We start from the raw sequence: 18,650 nt of genomic DNA, 5'->3' as shown, positions 1-18,650 counted from the left end.
CTTTGCCAGATTGTACTTGTGTAATTAAATGACAATATAACTTGACTTTATTTGATTGCTACTCATGAAGAAATAGATAAGTGTTGTTTGCGAGATAACAGATCAGGCATTAATTTGTTGATGTGTAATACATAGTGCCAGTGGACCTGCAAAGGCCTTACACTTAATCTGGCTGCTCCTGGGAGTGCACCATGTTAGAGTTTAGGGTTGAGTGCAGAAAGGGTGATTTGATTTGCACTGTGGAGTTCCATTTTGGTGCCCCTGATGAAAAACATTTGTTTACAAGAGTTTCCCTTAAACTCCCTGTGTCCAATATCAATCTCCTCTCCTCATCTGGGGAGGAGTCAATGCATGTTGAGAAGCAATTACAGCCAGTCTTCTCCCCCCTGATCCTCTTTTGGCTGTCTCATTGAGGCTCTATAGCCTTGCTGACCTCTTATAGTAGCAGCTGTTGGCTATTCTTTTCTGGACTTGTCTGCATGAGTTTCCTCCAGGTGCTCTGGTATCCTTTCACATTCCAAAGTCGTGATGGTTTAGTGGGCTAATTTGACACATGGGTGTATTTGGGTGTCACAGACTCGTGGTTTGAAAGGGCCTGTTACGGTACTGTATATCTCAAATAAAATAACTCTAAATTTGTTTAGCGTGCCTTGGAGTGCACCCTTGGAAAAATGCAGCTAACAAAATCTCATTTCCAAAAGACCAGTTGCATTGTTCGTTGTCATCCATGTCCTCGTATGGGTCCTCTGTGACTGCATGCAAGTCCTGTGGTTGCAGAATGCACTGGAGTGAGTAGCTAGTGAAATCAAGTGTGGATCTTGATCTCTGGTAGATGAAAATATCCAACAGTGCGAATTCCATCAGCCATGTTTGTTCCCTGGAAATGCACCCTTCACCGTGAGGTAATTCTTCCCGTTCATTTTTAACAATAAGGATAGTAGAATGTCATTTCGGCCCATTAAACCCATACCACCTAATTACAGCCTATTAACCTATAACCCCTATGTTTTGGAGGGTGCGACAAACCAGAGCACCTGGAGAGAAACTACCCAGATCGCGAGGAGAATGTACAAACCCCTTACAGACAGTGCTGGGTTCGAACCCAGGTTGCTGGTGCTAGCCGTGCTGATGTAAAGGGTTATGGTTGTTTGGACTGCAAATATAGGTACATGGGTGAACCATTGGCTGAATAGACTCATGGGAAGCTAGTGATATTAAATTATTTGAGTACAAATCCTGTGCTTGTTTTCCTGATGCAGTGACGTCAGAAGATGGGAGTCATAGTTTAAATCTGCTTTGGCTGCTTAGAAAAGTTCTGAGGTGAAGAGGTTGAAATCTTAGTGCTTCCTGAAGAGAGAATTTCAGGCAAGAAAATCTGCTCAAAGGTCTTCCCTGCAGGATGTTCCATTTTTCAATGGTGGTGGTCATCACTAAGGTCAAATATGGTGCTTCTGAAGACTCCTTGGATATTGGTCTTTGCAGATGGGCAAGTGGCTGACTTCCTTCCCAAAGTCCCTGGTCAAGCCTATGAGATTCGTTGCTGGTTTAATGATGCCACCAGTGGTGGAGAGCTGTCAGTAGTGTCACCACTGTGGTACCCCTGAATGGGCATCACCACAATTAAATGCTGCAGAAAACTATTACATTTGAAAGTGCTTGAGCAAATTCAGTCAGTTCTGAAGCTAGGCAGAACTGGAGATAAGGATGCAGAAAAGCTTTATCAGGATGTTGCCTGGATTGGAGAACATGTCTTATGAAGCAAAGTTGACAGATAAGGATGCAGAAAAGCTTTACCAGGATGTTGCCTGGATTGGGGAACATGTCTTATGGAGCAAAGTTGACAGATAAGGATGCAGAAAAGCTTTACCAGGATGTTGCCTGGATTGGGGAACATGTCTTATGAAGCAAAGTTGACAGATAAGGATGCAGAAAAGCTTTATCAGGATGTTGCCTGGATTGGAGAACATGTCTTATGGAGCAAAGTTGACAGATAAGGATGCAGAAAAGCTTTATCAGGATGTTGCCTGGATTGGGGAACATGTCTTATGGAGCAAAGTTGACAGATAAGGATGCAGAAAAGCTTTTTCAGGATGTTGCCTGGATTGGAGAACATGTCTTATGGAGCAAAGTTGACAGATAAGGATGCAGAAAAGCTTTACCAGGATGTTGCCTGGATTGGAGAACATGTCTTATGGAGCAAAGTTGACAGATAAGGATGCAGAAAAGCTTTACCAGGATGTTGCCTGGATTGGGGAACACGTCTTATGGAGCAAAGTTGACAGAGTGCAAAGGATGAGAGCTGGCACTATACAGGTATATAAGATTATGAGGGGCTTAGATAGGGTGGACAGCCAGCACCTTTTTCTTGGGGCAACAATAGCAAATATCAGAGGACATATCAGAGGTTTTTTCTAAGAGTAATGAGTGGCTGGAATATATAGCCAGAAGTGGTGGTAAAGGTTGATATAATAGGGACATCGGAAGTACTCTTAGACAGACACATGGATGTAAACAAATTAGAGGGTTATGAGTATGAGGAAGAGAAAACTGAAGATTGTTGTGGCGTAGGTTTCCATAGGTCAACAGAACATCATGGACTGAAGAGGCTGAACTGTAATGTTCTATGTTCTATATTAAGCAGTTGGGTCATAGAAACATAGAAGATAGGAGCAGGAGTAGGTCATTCGACCCTTCGAGCCTGCTCCGCCATTCAACGAGATCATGGCTGATCTTAAAGTTCAGTAACCCGTCCCCGCCTTCTCTCCGTAACCTTTAACATAGAAACATAGAAACATAGAAGATAGGAGCAGGAGTAGGTCATTCGACCCTTCAAGCCTGCTCCGCCATTCAACGAGATCATGGTTGATCTTAAAGTTCAGTACCCCGTCCTCGCCTTCTCTCCGTAGCCTTTAATACCCTTATACTGAAGAAATATATCTAATTCCCTCTTAAATATATTTAATGAACCTGCCTCTACTGCCCTCTGTGGCAATGAATTCCACAGATTCACCACCCTCTGGGTCAAGAAATTCCTCCTCATCTCGGTCCTAAATGGTTTACCTCTTATCCTCAAACCATGGCCCCGGGTTCTGGATTTTCCCTTCATTGGAAACATCCCATCTGCATCCATTCTGTCCAGTCCTGCCAGAATTTTATAGGTCTCTATGAGATCTCCTCTCAATCTTCTAAATTCCAGCGAGTACAATCCCAATTTGCGCAATCTTTCCTCATAAGTCATTCCTGCCATTCCAGGTATCATCCTGGCGAGTCGCCTCTGCACTCCCTCCATTGCAAGAACATCGTCCCTTAGATAAGGTGACCAAAACTGCACACAATACACCAGGTGGGGTCTCACCAAGGCCCTGTACAGCTGCAGTAAGGTATCCTTGTTCCTATACTCAAACCCTCTTGATATGAAGGCCAACATACCATTTGCCTTTTTAACCGCCTGCTGTACCTGCATGCTCGCCCTCAGAGACTGGTGTACAAGTACCCCTAGGTCTCTCTGAACTTCCCCATCTCTTAATCTATTGCCATTCAAATAGTAATCTGCCCTCCGGTTTGTATTACCAAAGTGGATAACCTCACATTGATCCACATTGTAGTGCATTTGCCATGTATCTGCCCAGTCCCTCAATTTATCCAAATCACACTGGAGCTTCCTGACCCCCTCTTCCGTGCACACAACCCCTCCTAGCTTAGTGTCATCTGCAAATTTGGAGATATTACATCCAATCCCCTCATCCAGATGATTAATGTAAATTGTGAACAGCTGGGGTCCCAGTACAGATCCCTGTGGCACCCCACTTGTCACCGCCTGCCAACTCTCTGTCTTCTACCTGCCAGACAGTTCTCAATCCACATCAATACTTTGCCCCCAATCCCTTGAGCCTTGATTTTGTAAGCCAGTCGTTTATGCGGGACCTTATCGAAGGCCTTTTGGAAGTCCAGGTACACCACATCCACTGGCTCTCCCCCATCTATTTTACCTGTCACCATCTCAAAGAATTCCTAATATCAGCAGACCATCCCATTAAGGAATGAGGCAAAAAGCAAAATCACATACTGAATTCCCGGTTCAAATGAAATATGTTCCTTCTCAGCCATAGATCAGATCACTGTTGATCAGACTGAATCCTACTGGAGATGCGGTCACAGCTGAATCTCTGGTAGTAAGCTACTCTGGATTACACTGAAATTCAATTGCATGGTGTTCAAACATAAAAGCACTGCACAATCCAAGTTGCAGGCTCAGGTACTGCTGCGACCTTTCTACGGACTCACAGAATCTCCTGTGCTATCAAACAGTATTGAGACTGAAGTTCACACACATTTTTTCACATATTTGCTTCTTCTCCTGAGATGTCTTTAAAGGTATCACTTTAGTATCACTTTAGCACATATGTCACTTTTGAGAAGGAGCTATATGTATATCAGTTTATTTCTGGAAGATCTAACTCTCAATGATAAATAAAGACAACAAGTTAGAGTTTGTTGTAAAGATAATGGTAAAACTTACATTCTCAGCATTATTGACATGATAGCTTATGGACTACTACAAGTTATTGCAATTAATGATCCTACACACTATTAACTGATTTAAGATGTTACACTCTATTGTAATAAACCTAGTGAATCCAGTAAGGCAACTTCAAGGAAGCACAAGAAACAGGGTGCTGGTGAGTAAGTTAACCATGAGAATCAGGGCTCTAGTCAGCTAAAGGGAAGCAGGGGATTGATTTATAGATGGGAACAGAGGAACTGGGGCTGTGGTGAGTTGAAATGGAGCATGGGAATCTGTAGCCCAGTGAGAAAGGGGGGTGGGGGGGGAGTGCAGCAGACATCAGCTGATGAGCCAAATGCCACACCAAATAGTTGGATAGCAAATAATTAGCTATTTGTTCAGAGCTGCCATGGACTGAATAATCCAAATGCCCCCCTCTATGTTATTGTTAAAAAAAAGCTGATTTGTAAATAATAATTAAGAGAGCGGTAGTGCTCAACAACATTTTTCATTTGGATCCAAGACAACTTTTAGATTTGCATGATTTAAGATCTAATCTGGTATGAGCAGAAAGACACCATCTCTGACAATGCAGCATTTCCTCCATTCCACTCATGTGCCTGCCTAGATTATTTCCTCAATTCTCTGCAGTGGGTTTTGCAGCTCTTGGTATCTTCGGGAGTGTAACCACCAAGGCAATGGTGACAGTCAATAATAAAAATGTGAAAATGTATTTCTTCAGTGCACCTCATGATGAACAGCTTGTAAAAAGATTAGACAACAGTAAACTGGCGTGAGAAACTATCACAACATAAATCTCAAACGTTGATGCCATAAGCTCTGAAGTGTGAGTATTTCTCCTACTCTGATCCATGTATGACCCACTGATATTACCAACCTAAAGTTGTTAGAACAAAAGGGACTAGGTATAATTCAATTTATCTTTTCCTAACTTACAGCTAAAAAAATGTTAGTATAGAGGTAAAAAAGATTTAAATAACTTTCTTTTCTGGATGACTAAGTTAAGACACGACAAGTGATCTTTATAATGGACAGTGACATGAGTGAGACTACTCTGTGAGGCACTGCACCATACAGATGAGGAAAGCCCTAGGCTTCACCTAATTTAGTTCTAACTTACTGCTAATTTAGTGTATGCGAGATGGGACCACAAAGTAACAATCATGGTTGATGAGTCCTGGCTAAAAATGTATTTGTGTGAATACAGCTGAAGACAGTATCCTTGCAGGCTTTGTTTAACTTGTCCTTCACAAATAAATAATATACAGCACGGTTTGCTTCAGGACAACATCATGAGATTGAGTCATTTTTCATAAGCTTGACTATGTGGTTCTCCTGACCACTAATACGTCGTCTCTAAAATTAACAATCAAAGAAGGACCATTGTCAACATTTTTACTGAGGAAACAGAGTGGAAAAGAATACAAATTGTCTCTTGTTTTTTTATATGTAAATTTTGCACAAAAATATTTATTCGTGTTTTGAAGGGGGTAAGAGGATTAGAGGGGGGGTGTAAAGAGGAGTTTATTTTTACCCTGAGGATGAGTGGACTCTGGAAAGCAGGAGACACACAGGACACCAAATGCTGAATCTGCTAAGGGAGTGTCAGTGCCAGAACGAATGTTAGAGGGGGGCATGTTCGGGGGGTGGGGGGCCTGAGAAGTGACCTGTTACCATTATCCACCCCTCTGATGTAGGCGCCAAGAGTGCTGCTTTTATGGCATCAAGCATCATTAGACACATGCTAGTGACACGGCCTAGGGTAAATGGAGAGTTGTTAGTGTGCATCAAGCTAGAAGCTAGTGATGCCAGAGGGGATGGGGGTGGGTCTGGCAAGCGATGGCCCTGATTGTATTGGGGGTGAGGGCACAGCACCTCACTTGGGGGAATAATGCCACCCCACCTTGGTGCCGACCCTGTGCTAAAGAATTTCAGTGGATAGAGCATCCTAAGTGGGAGAAAAAAAGTGGTCAGTGTTTTGGGATGGAGCCTGGAATGCGCTGTTTGAGGAGATGGTGCAAGGAGGTTTTGCCACAATATTTATGATGAGCAATTGCCAAGGCAGAGAAGGCTATGGTCCAAGTGCCCATAAATGGAATTTGTGTTAAAGTGAGGTTGGCATGAGTGCAGATTCATCAGTTCTTAGCCAGAAACAGACCCTTATACCCAACTTCTACAAGCTGAGCAAGATGGTGATCTACCCTAATCCTATTTCCCTGTATTTGGCGTGCACGCCTCCAAACCGTTCCATTCAAGTATTGTTCATTGCCTCTTAAATATTGTAATAACACCTACCTCTACCAATTCCTCAGACAGCTTCCAAATATGCAACACACTCTGTGTGATAAACTTGCCACTCAGGTCCTCTTCAAAGCTTTCCCCTCAAGCCTATTCCCTCAAATTTTAGGTGGGACTATTCACCTTTCAATGTGCCTCATAATTTAAAAAACCTCGATATGTCCACATTTCAACCTCCTTTGCTCTGGAAAAATAGTCCCAGACTATCCAATATTTTCTTATAACAAAAGACCTCCAGTCTAGGCCACTTTCTCATGAATCTTTGCTGCACTCTCTCCAGCTTCTGTACATCCTTTCTTGCTCACATCCAGTATCTGTTTGGCTGTAGCAAGTAGGAATTTCAATGCACGTGTTCATCATACTTAGATTGTACTTACTTTCATAAACCATCAATACTCATCCTTCCTCTGGTGTGGTGACTAGAACTACACATAGAACACTACAGCACAAAAACCAGGCATTTGGCCCTTTTAGTCTGTGCAGAAATGTTATTCCATTAGTCCCACTGATCTGCACCCAATCCATAACCCATCTAGACCTCTCCCATCCATGTATCTATCCAAATGTCAGCTTGTACCACACTCCAACCACTCTCTGAGTTAATAAATTTCCCCTAAACCTTTCCCCTTTCACTCTAAAGCCATGTCCTCTTGTATTTATCTCTCCTAATCTATGTGGAAAGCACCTACCTGCATTTACTCTGTCTATACCCTTCATAATTTTGTAAACCTCTATCAAATCTCCCCTCATTCTCTACTCTCCAAGGAATAAAGTCCTAATCTGTTTAATCTTTCCCTGTAACTCAACTCCTGATGACCTGGCAACATCCAAGTAAATCTTCTCTGCACTCTTTCAATCTTAGGCAACCAGAACTGCATACAATATTCCAAGTATGGCCTCACCAATGTCTTATTCAACCTCATCTTAACATCTCAACTCCTATACTCAATACTTTGATTTATGGAGGCCAAGATGCCAAATGCTTTCTTTACAATCCTGTCTACTTATGTTGCCATATGATATGCCAAGTGCAACATCACCAATAATTTGTAACACAATGTTGCAACTTTTATACTCAAAGTCTGCCAATGAAGCTAAAACTATCATCTGCTTTCTTCACCACATTGTCATCTTGTGTTGCCAGCTTCAGGGAACTATGTACTTGTACCCCAATTTAGACAAGAAATCAGAAATACAAACACAAATGCTGGAAGTACTCAGCAGGCAATGTGTGGAGCAGTTGGTGATCTCTCATTAGAACTAACTTGCTATGTTTTTCCAGTAAATTCTGTTTTATTTTAGATTTTCAGCATTTTTAATATGTTTTTGACTTCTGGAAATTCTTCATTCAATTCTGACATCAGACTGTAAATTTCTAACATGATATTACATTGACTTTTTAAAAAAAGTTTCACCTGGTGTTATTGCGAATAATAATATGACCCTATCCTCAATATTCCTCATTTCTTATCCTCTAGAAATTGAAACATTAAAATAAATACTCTAATCACTGGCAATAATTAAGCTATCTGGCTTAAAAACACTTTACCCATTATCTGAAGAAAAAGGAAAGAAGGGAGAGAGGAAGGAAGGAAAGCAAAATGGCTGACATCACAGGAAAGAAGAAGAAACATGATCAAAGAGTTTTGTAGATTTTATGCCATTAGTCCTTGTCATGGTGCAGAGGAGTCCTCAGATAAAATCCATTGCAAATCAGTGAACACATTTAAGATGGTTAATTTAAGGGATGGAAATGTCTGAGTGGATGGGATTTTTTCGATTAAGAAACAAAGTTATGTCTATATTTTCACATTCTAACTATCAAATAGTAGTTTTACAACAGTAAAAACACAAAATGCTGGACAAGCTCAGCAGGTCAAACAGCTTCATTATGCAAAATTCTGAACACCGTACCTTTTTTTAGAGAATGTCCATGGCTAATATGACTGCCATTATGAGTGGATATAGCTATGGTGGGCATCTGTATCTTTGGAGAGGATAAGATCATTGGTGTCCCCACAGGGGAGTAGTTAAACAATGTCGACCCATAACTCTGTCTTCGCCCCTCTCGTCTGTTACTATCAATAGCTGCCTGGAGCTCTCCAGGTGAGCTCAGACCCCGCTTTTCACATTCATATGGATATAGATACTTCATGTATCTGGAAGGCAATTTTAAAATAATTAGGTCAGCAAATAATTTCAGAAGAGGATATTTCAAACTATTGATATTTCATTTTCATTCACTTCTGTAATGATAAAGCAGAGGCTGCAACATTACAACTGCATCCTACTGAACAGCAAACAACTTGGAGGCAGGTGAAAAAAGACTGTAAAAAAATGTCTTATTAAACTTATATCAAATTGTTATCATAACCTTTGAAACATCAGTTCTTATAATCTCCTTTGCATCAATGGGAAGTGAAAACTGACATACAGAAATGCTAAGAATTTGTATGCCTGTGGTGGGGTTAGCTAATTAAACTTCTGAGCTTCTGGACAACCATTCCATCTTTACTGCAGTACTTCATAGTGTCTTTCACCGCACTCCCCCCCCCCCCCCCACCTAAAGAAATGTGCGGCTCACCAATTTGGTAGCAGAAAAAAAATGTCTCGAGTTCCCTTGAATCTGCTAACCAGGGAGAAAGCAGGAAATTCAGTAGAAAATATTTTACTCAGTACTCAGTAAGAAAAATTATGTACATAGATCAGTAATTCAATGTATTGGAAGGGAAAACTGGGCTTCTTGCCAATAAATTGAAAAATATTAGAGATGCACTGAAGGAATTCTGTAATATGTAAATACAATAAATGTCTATTTGTTCCATCAGGTCCATGCTGAGTGGCTCCCAGTAGAGCAATCTACACAGACCCATTCCCCACCCCCCTTTATTTTCCCTTAATTTCTGCAATTTAGTTTGCCTCATATGCTTACCAACTCACTTTTGATGCTTTTGCCATTTACCAAGAGCAATTTGTAATTTACAGTCACCATTTAAACTACCAGTACATCTTTAACACGTAAGAAGAAACTGAAGCGCCAGGTACTTGCAAATTGCACGTAGACAAAACCCAGGTCAGAATCAAGCCATGATTTCTGGAACTGTGACCCATTATTCTGACTCGATGGACCCCCTTTGGTGTTATTATGGCCAGTACTTTACCAGGGCTGCAAATTAGATCATGCCAGACAGATTGTTCATTATATCCTCTGTCCTATTTTTCCTTTCCACTCAGGTTGCAAAGTTTGAAATTCCGCTGAATGCTATGACATGCCACCATAACATCCAGTTATTGGTGTATCAGAGATAGCATTCAGGTTACAAAATTACTTGAGAGCGTATGACAGGAACTTCAAAATAGAGGTTTTGCAAGAGAAGTCACCACGTTTAGTGACAACATTGCCAGAGAAAGGGGAGAAACAAACCAGCAAATAAAGATTTGATTTCAGGAGACATTTGACAATGATCTCCTGATAATTTTGCCTGGCAATTGAACTGCTCCCTGTTTTGTCAGCATTGAGTGAGCAAAGGGAAACGTGGTAATGACTGTTTCTGAATTGTTTGGTGTAAGTCTGAATTGAACTTCATTCTCTTGCTGCAACATAAGAATGTGAGAAATAGTCTCATCAGGAGGGTGTTCAACCCTTTGTGTCATCTCTACTACTGAATACAATTGTGATGATCTGTCATCGCAATGCCCTTCACTTCCTATAGATGCTGCCTGACCTGCTGAGATTCTCAAACATTATCCATTGAACTACAACCCCAGCACCTACAGACTTTTCTGTTGATGTCTAGAGACTGGGCCTCCACAAGTATCTCGGTAAGTGCTTATTTTGAGACTGTGGTCGGGGAAAAAATCATTCCTCCCTCTTCCCAATCACATTGATTGCGCAAATTGGGATTGTACTCCCTGGAGTTTAGAAGATTGAGAGGGGATCTCATAGAGACCTATCAAATTCTGGCAGGACTGGACAGAGGGGATGCAGATGGGATGTTTCCAATGATGGGAAAATCCTGAACCCGGGACCATGGTTTGAGGATAATAGGCAAACCATTTAGGACCGAGATGAGGAGGAATTTCTTGACCCAGAGGGTGGTGAATCTGTGGCATTCATTGCCACAGGGGGCAGTAGAGGCAGGTTCATTAAATATATTTAAGAGGGAATTAGATCTATTTCTTCAGTATAAAGGTATTAAAGGTTACGGAGAGAAGGCGGGGACGGGGTACTGAACTTTAAGATTAGCCATGATCTCCTTGAATGGAGGAGCAGGCTCGAAGGGTCGAATGACCTACTCCTGCTCCTATCTTCTATGTTTCTATTCTACAAGACCGTTGGATGGTTGGATGAGAACACCTTTCATTCTTCTGAATTTTGAAGAGTTTAGGACCAGTTTACCTAAACTCTTCTCTTAGGACCACCACTCCCTCCCAGGAATCAATTGAACCCTAACTGAATCAGAGTCCATGTAGAATTAAAGAATGGTTGCGGGTGCAAGAAGAGTTCTTCAGCCCATTGTGCTCATACTATACCTTCCTGAGCAACTCAGAGTTCTCCTTCTGAGCACTTGCTCTGTAGCCTTGCAAATTTTTCCTCACTATTTATTTGCCAAATTCTCTCATGAAGGTCACAATTAAATCTGTCTCCACCACATCTACAGGCAGTACATTTGACTAGGTCCCTCATGGGAGAGTTCAGAAAGTCATGAGACATGGGATCCATGGAGCCTTGACTCTGTGGGTGCAGAATTGGCTTTCCTGTGGAAAGCAGAGAGTAGTAATGGATGAAAAGTATTCTGCCTGGAGGTCAGTGACTAGTGGATTTCCGCAGGGATCTGTTCTGAACCTCTGCTCTTTGTGATTTTTATAAATGATTTGGATGAAGAAGTAGAGGGATGGGTCAGTAAGTTTGTAGATGATAGGAAGGTTAGAGATGTTGTGGATAGGGTTGAGGCTGTTGTAGGTTACAACAGGATATAGACAGGATGCAGAGATGGGCAGAGTAGTAGCAGGTGGATTTCAGTCTGGATAGAAGTGTGAGGTGATGCATTTTGGTAGATCAAACTTGATGGTAGGATACTTAAGAGTGTGAAAGAAAAGAAGGTCCTTTGAGTCCAAACCCATAGATCTCTCAATTTTGCTGTGCAGGTTGATAAGACAGTTAAGAATACCTATGGTATGCTGGGCTTCATTAATCGAGGGACTGAGTTCAGGAGTTGTGAGGTAATGTTGCAGCTCTATAAATCTCTGGTAAAAATAGAACCCTCCCGCCCCCCCCCTCAAAGGTGCACGATGTTGGTATAATGTCTTTAAACCCCTAATCTATTTGGGTTGTGGTCGAAACCACACTAGCACTCATGACTACATAACCATTAGCTCCATACTCCTGACTAACTCGCTCAAAATGCAATGCAGTCTCCTGTTGCAATGTCTATACATTCTTAGTCATTTATGGATCTTTAAAAAATATATAGGTCACTTATGGGTTAAAACCCTCCCCCCATTAAATTCTCTCAATTTTTTTTACTGTAGTAACAACTGAAACCATTCAGTGATATATTTCATTCAAGTGTCACCCACTGCTTGTCTCTCTCTTTCAGGCAATGAATCTACAAAGAGTTTTGCCTCATTAGGCTCCGTTAAAAACCTGTTCTTCCCATCTGGGACAAAAACCTTCAAAACTGCTGGATACCTTAAGACAAAGGCATAACCTTTCTTCCATAATACATTTTTAACTGCATTGAACTCTTTTCTCTTTTTAAACAAATGAAAATTTATATCAGGGTAAAATTAAATTTTATTTCCATTATAAATCAGTGGGGATTGTCTTTCTTTGGCTTGTTTAGCCGCAAGTTCTTAGATCTCTCTTACTTCGTGACGAAGAAATGTAACCAGTATCGGATGAAGACTCTGATCTGGTTGTGGCTTCGGCCATAATGCTCTATGAGCTCTCCCAATCTCAATCTCCTTGAAATTGAGTTACTCTCAAAAAACTGTGGAATCCAACACTGTAAAAACTTCTTAATTTCTTGACCTTCATCACTTTTTAAATCCAACAATTTTTATGTTATTCCTTCTATTAAAATTTTCTAAAATGTCATTTTTTTGCATTAATTAGATCTTTTGTTGTAGCTTACATCTGTTTCTTCATCATTTTCTTCATCTGTTCCTTAATGCTATGAATCTCAAATTCATTCCCTGTAATTTTTTTCTTCCACAACTTCAAATTTTCTGTCCACTTGCTGCATCATATTTTTCCACATTTTTGTAATTTTTTTTTCAACTATGCACTCTCCACATTTTTTTACTTCTTCTGGCATCAAAGATTGCTAGAAATTCTCCATAAAAATTTTCCTTTCTGCTGTAAATATATAGGACTTCATTTTCCCCACCTTTTTAACCACAGTTCCTTGTTCAAAATGTATTTCTTGTTTCTCTTGTTATTTTTCTTGTCCACTGGAGCTGGAAGCCTCTAAAGTCTCTTTTTTTAAATTGCCTCCTCGCGCATATGCTGAGTTGCTTCTTCACCTGTAGCAGGCAGCCATTGTCAGTGGAGACCCTGAACAGCAGTATTCAAGGTCTCCCAGCTGCCAGCGTGTCTCCCTTGGGCAGTACCTTCCAGGCAGCTCCTGGATCCTTCTTCAAGGTAGGCCTGTCTTCCTTATCTTGTTTTTTTTTCTTGCTTAGTGTCTTGTATTGTTACAGCTGGTTTTTCTTTCTTTGGTGCCATTTTAAATTGTTCTCCAAATATTCTGACACTTCCTTCTATTTCCTTAACTTTTTCAACTATTTTTAACTCTTTTTCAACTTTTTTGAGGAAAGTAGGGATTTGCAGTCTCTCCTCGTGTCATCATGTGGCATGCCCCCCTCTATAAATCTCTGGTGACATGAGGAACCTGTGGAGAGGGTGCAGAGGAGATTTACCAGGATGTTGCCTATATTGAAAATTTGTCTCATGAGGAAAGGTTATCAGAGCAAGGGCTTTTCTCTTTGGAGCAAAGGATGAAAGGTTACCTAATAGAGGTCTGCAATACCGTTTTTTCACTGAAAGGTCATGTTATTGTCGTATGAACGACCCTTCTCTGGAAGCCGGCTTGCTTGTTCACACAGAACAGAAGAAATACTGGGTCAGTGAGTCTTTTTACACAACAAGCCAGCTTCCCGGAGCAAATGTCGTGGGGCGTGTAGCACGGCAATGCCAGGCAGTGGCATTGCTCCGTATAGAATAATGGTGTATTTTCTTATAATGGAACGCTAAAGTTACTTTGAAGCATAATGGGAGCATAGAATTGTCCACAATGCTGAACATCCTGGGGTTTAGAAACTTCTAAATGAACTATAGGTATATGGTAAATTCTCAATGCAGGATGTTTTTTCTGAAATGAGGACTAGTGATAGCCACTGTATGTTTATATGAATAATCTGCCTTTGGTGAGATATTTCAGCTCCCTTGTGTTTTTCTTAATATAGTTTTTCATTCTTCAAATCTTTATTCAAAAGCCATTTATACTGAAAAAAAAACATTGCTGCAACGTACACAGCTAAAAGTACACTGGGCTTGAAGAACGAAGCTTTGCGTGAAAATTAATCACTGGATGGTGAGGATGACGGGGATGCTAAAGGGACAGCCCAGGGTGTCGGGAATTCCAATGTGCAGGTGGCCTGGGAATCATAAATTCGGATGCATGGCCGGCCGGGGCAACTGGAGCTCAGGTGCATGGGCGATCGGGGAGTCGGGAGCTCAGATGCATGGATAATAGGAGCGTCGGGAGCTCGGATACACAGGTGGCTGGGGTGTCAGGTGCTCAACTCACTGCCCATCCAGTCGATTCTGATATGGAGACCCTGTCGGTCCACAACCACTGTTCTGCTCTCTGAAATGCATTCCTAGGGGAGGTGGTGGCTCGAAATTAGAAGCATCTAAGAGACTCTTAGATAAGCACATGGATGGAAGAAATTTTGAGAGTTATGAGCTAGGGAATTTTTTTTTTAAATTTAAGTAGATTTATATATAGATCAACACAACATTGTAGGCCAAAGGGCCAGAACTTTGCTGTAATAATCTATGTTTTACGTGCAAGGCGGCAGAAATGTACGTGTAATGGGCTGAGCCACGTTGACATCCCGCTGCAGTTTCTTGCCGTCATGGCCGGAGCAGTTCCTTTATCATGAAGTGATGCACTCTGACAGCCTGTTTTCAATGGTGCACCTGTAGAAGTTGTTAAAGGATGTCGGTCATGTACCAAATTTCCAAGGTTGGCACAGCATCATGGGCCGAAGGGCTTGTACTGTTCTATGTTATTGAAGAAGGACTGTAAGGATAATTTGGATAACTACAGGCCTGATAGTCTGACATTAGTGATCTAGAAACTGCTGGAGAGAAGTCTGCTGGAGGGGAAAAATTAAGGATTTGCATGTGGGAAATCAGATCTCATGAACTTGAAAGAATATCTTGAAGAGGTGACGAAAAGGGTAAATGAAGGCAAGGCAGTTGATGCTATTCATATGGATTTTAGTAAAGTGTTTTATAAGGTCCCACATGGTAGGCTGGCATGGAAGGTTGGTTCAGACTGGATAGGAGACAATTGGCCAACTAGACAAATCATTGGGTGCATGATAGAAGTCAGAGAATGGTTGTGGAGGACAGTTTATCAGACTGGAGGTCTGCGACCAAGGAAGTGTCTCAGGGGTTCACTACTAGGGCCTCTGCTTTTTATAATGCAGCTATACAAAAATGATTTGGACAAAGTTGTTTGTGGCAAGGTGAGTAAGTTTGCTATATTCACATTAAATATGTGGTGTGATGGACAGTGAAGAAGGTTATCTAGGCTAACAATGGGACCGATATCAGATAGGGAACTAGGCTGAGGAATTGCAGGTGCAGTTCAACTCGGAGAAGTGTCAGGCGCTGTATTTGGGTACATCGAACCAGGGAAGGACATGGAAAGCAACATAGCCAAGGGACCAAGGGGTTCAGGTGTATAGATCTTTAAGATAGCAGCATAGGAAGACAGACTAGTAGAGTTTTTTTTAACAAAAAAAGAGTATTTTTAGCAAGCTTGTCTTCATCAGTTGAGCACTAAGTGCAAGTGCTGGGATATCATGTTGAAGTTACACAATATGTTGGTGGGCCCACATTTGGAATATGGTGAGCAGTTTTGGTTGCTAAGCTGTAGGAAGAATATTATAAAGTTGGAAAGGAGAGGTTTGCAAAATTGTTGTCAATATTAGGGAAGTTAAGTTGTCCCTGAACTTGCTTGACATTTTACAACCTCTCCTTTATTCTCTTCCAACAACCTTTCTCCTTACTGATATAAAGAGATATTTCTGAAAATTGAAATACCTGCTCTTTGCTCTTCCCTATTATGTTTAGCATAGGGATTCGCACAGTGCTCTTACAGCACCAGTGACCCGGTTTGCATCCAGCGTGGTCTGAAAGGAGTTTGTACATCCTCTCCATGAACTCCTCTGGTTTCAATCCACCTTCCAAACTGTCAAGGGGTTGGTGTCAATTGGACAGCATGGATTTCATAGGCCGGAAGGGTATACAACTTTTAAAAATAAAATTATTTGGGGTGTAATTTGGATATTGGCTCGTTTGCATTAACCAGCACTTCCAGTAAGACTGAACAAAAAATATATATCTTACCATTGATACACCATTAATGATTTCAAAGAATAGAAGTTGTAGAGAAACTGATAGACTTTTTATTAACAACAGAATGGAGGTATGTCCATGGAGGTCAACTGTCCTGGACTGTGGAGGGGGCTGTGGCACAGTTACCTTTATTTAGAGGTCAATGGGAGGAGCCTCAGGCACAGTCAGCAAGGGGCATGTCCTAGCACATCCAAACAAAAATATACAGTGGTTTATCACAACCATATGTCTCCAGAATGGAGGACCTTCGCCTTCCCAAGATCGTGTTATATGCCGAGCTCTCCACTGGCCACCGTGACAGAGGTGCACCAAAGAAAAGGTACAAGGACTGCCTAAAGAAATCTCTTGGTGCCTGCCACATTGACCACCGCCAGTGGGCTGATATCGCCTCAAACCGTGCATCTTGGCACCTCACAGTTTGGCGGACAGCAACCTCCTTTGAAGAAGACCGCAGAGCCCACCTCACTGACAAAAGGCAAAGGAGGAAAAACCCAACACCCAACCCCAACCAACCAATTTTCCCCTGCAACCGCTGCAACCGTGTCTGCCTGTCCCGCATCGGACTTGTCAGCCACAAACGAGCCTGCAGCTGAGGTGGACTTTTTACCCCCTCCATAAATCTTCGTCCGCGAAGCCAAGCCAAAGAAAAGAAACAAATTCTCATATAAACAGGAAAGGATGAAGGATAACAACATCCAAAAGATAAAGATGTGTTCGTTCTTGATATGGTTTCTTTTAACAAAACGACAAATATTAATCTATTGATCCTCTTTTACATTTTGTTTTCAAGTACTTTATGTTTCAGATTTAAATTGAAACCCTATGTTTTAAGGTTTGAACATTATATGTCATCTTGACGAATGGTTATTTCAATCTACACTGTTTTCAATTAGTACCTCCTCCTTTGATTTTAAGCAATCTGCCATTCACCCTATGGGTATAGACTAGTAATCAAGAGAATTGAGTTTAAACCCTGGCAATTTAAATTCTACTAAATAATATCTTGAGATTAATAAAGCCTATAAGAGTAACAATGAACAGAATGTAAAAAGTCAAACAGTTTGCAAATGTTTTGAGAGAAAGAGACCTGCCATTTGGGAAAAATATGATCTTAATTCATGGCAGTGGGGTTGGGTCTTACCTGCCTATAGAATACATGAGCAAGTCACTCTGTTCAGGTAGAGTCAGGGGTGGACAACCAATGCTGGCCTTGTCAGCCAAACGAAGCAGACCTGCTGTGGATGGGTGAAACAATCTTGGCACTGGCCTTTTCAAAGGCCACTTTCAAATGGGCTTCAAGAACTCTGCACTTGATTTCTTTCACTCTCGTTTCCCTGAAAATCCCTTGGATTTTGCCTACCCTTGATCCCAAATGAAACTGGCAAGAAACTGTGCAAATAATTTAGGGATAGAAAGCAAAGGATCATGGGCAGTGCAGCTAGCGCAGCAGTTAAAGCAACGCTGTTACAGCAACAATAACCGGGGTTCAAATCCGGTGCTATCTGTAAGGAGTTTGTACATTCTCCGCAGGTCTGCATAGGTTTCCTCCGGGTGTCTCCCACCATTCAAAATACAGGGTTGTAAGTCACTTGGGTGTAATTGGGTGGCAGGAGCTCATGGGCTAAAAGAGCCTGTTACCATGTTGTATGTATAAGTCCATACGTCTATAGCACATGATTTTGGTGCTTTAGTATATTGTACTAATGCATATGACAATAAACTCACATTGACAATGAAAGAGTCATTAACTTTTATTACCTCAGTTGGCATGAATCTGTAACAAACAGGTTTGATGGTAACATCAGCTCTGAGACATATTTATGTTTACTTACTGGGTTCTCAAGGTAAAAGCAGCACTGGTAATAGAGGTAGGGAGGTTGAGGCCTTTGGTAATTTCGCGCCAGATTTTCTTATTGATAACTTCCACTAAGCCGCCTTTTTCCGTGACAAGCTTGTACAGACTGTACAGATCTAACACCTGCTTGGCCATGATGGGAATCCGATTCACTGGAGTCCCTGTGTAAATGAAAAAAAAAATCCCCAATCAATTACATTAGCTTCATCAAATCGACAGACATCCCACAGTTATAGGCTAATTAATTTGACAAAGTAAAACACCTAATTGTTCATTTTCTGTCAAAACGGGAAAATATTTACTCCCCTTTACAA

General features: G+C 41.3%; 1 protein-coding gene across 1 annotated transcript in view; it reads right to left on the bottom strand.

The window, feature by feature from the left end:
• Positions 1–18,650, bottom strand: part of LOC138756681 (AT-rich interactive domain-containing protein 3A-like) — a 612,036-nt gene that overhangs the window by 25,424 nt on the left and 567,962 nt on the right. Inside the window, 2 exon segments of the mRNA XM_069923069.1 lie at positions 8,738–8,982; positions 18,314–18,497. Coding sequence (XP_069779170.1) covers positions 8,738–8,982; positions 18,314–18,497 — 429 coding nt within the window.

The sequence above is a fragment of the Narcine bancroftii genome, chromosome 3 (genome assembly GCF_036971445.1).
Source record: "Narcine bancroftii isolate sNarBan1 chromosome 3, sNarBan1.hap1, whole genome shotgun sequence".
Lineage (NCBI taxonomy): Eukaryota > Metazoa > Chordata > Chondrichthyes > Torpediniformes > Narcinidae > Narcine > Narcine bancroftii.
Note: the sequence above shows the minus strand (reverse complement) of the source record. Positions and strands in the feature narration are given on the sequence as shown.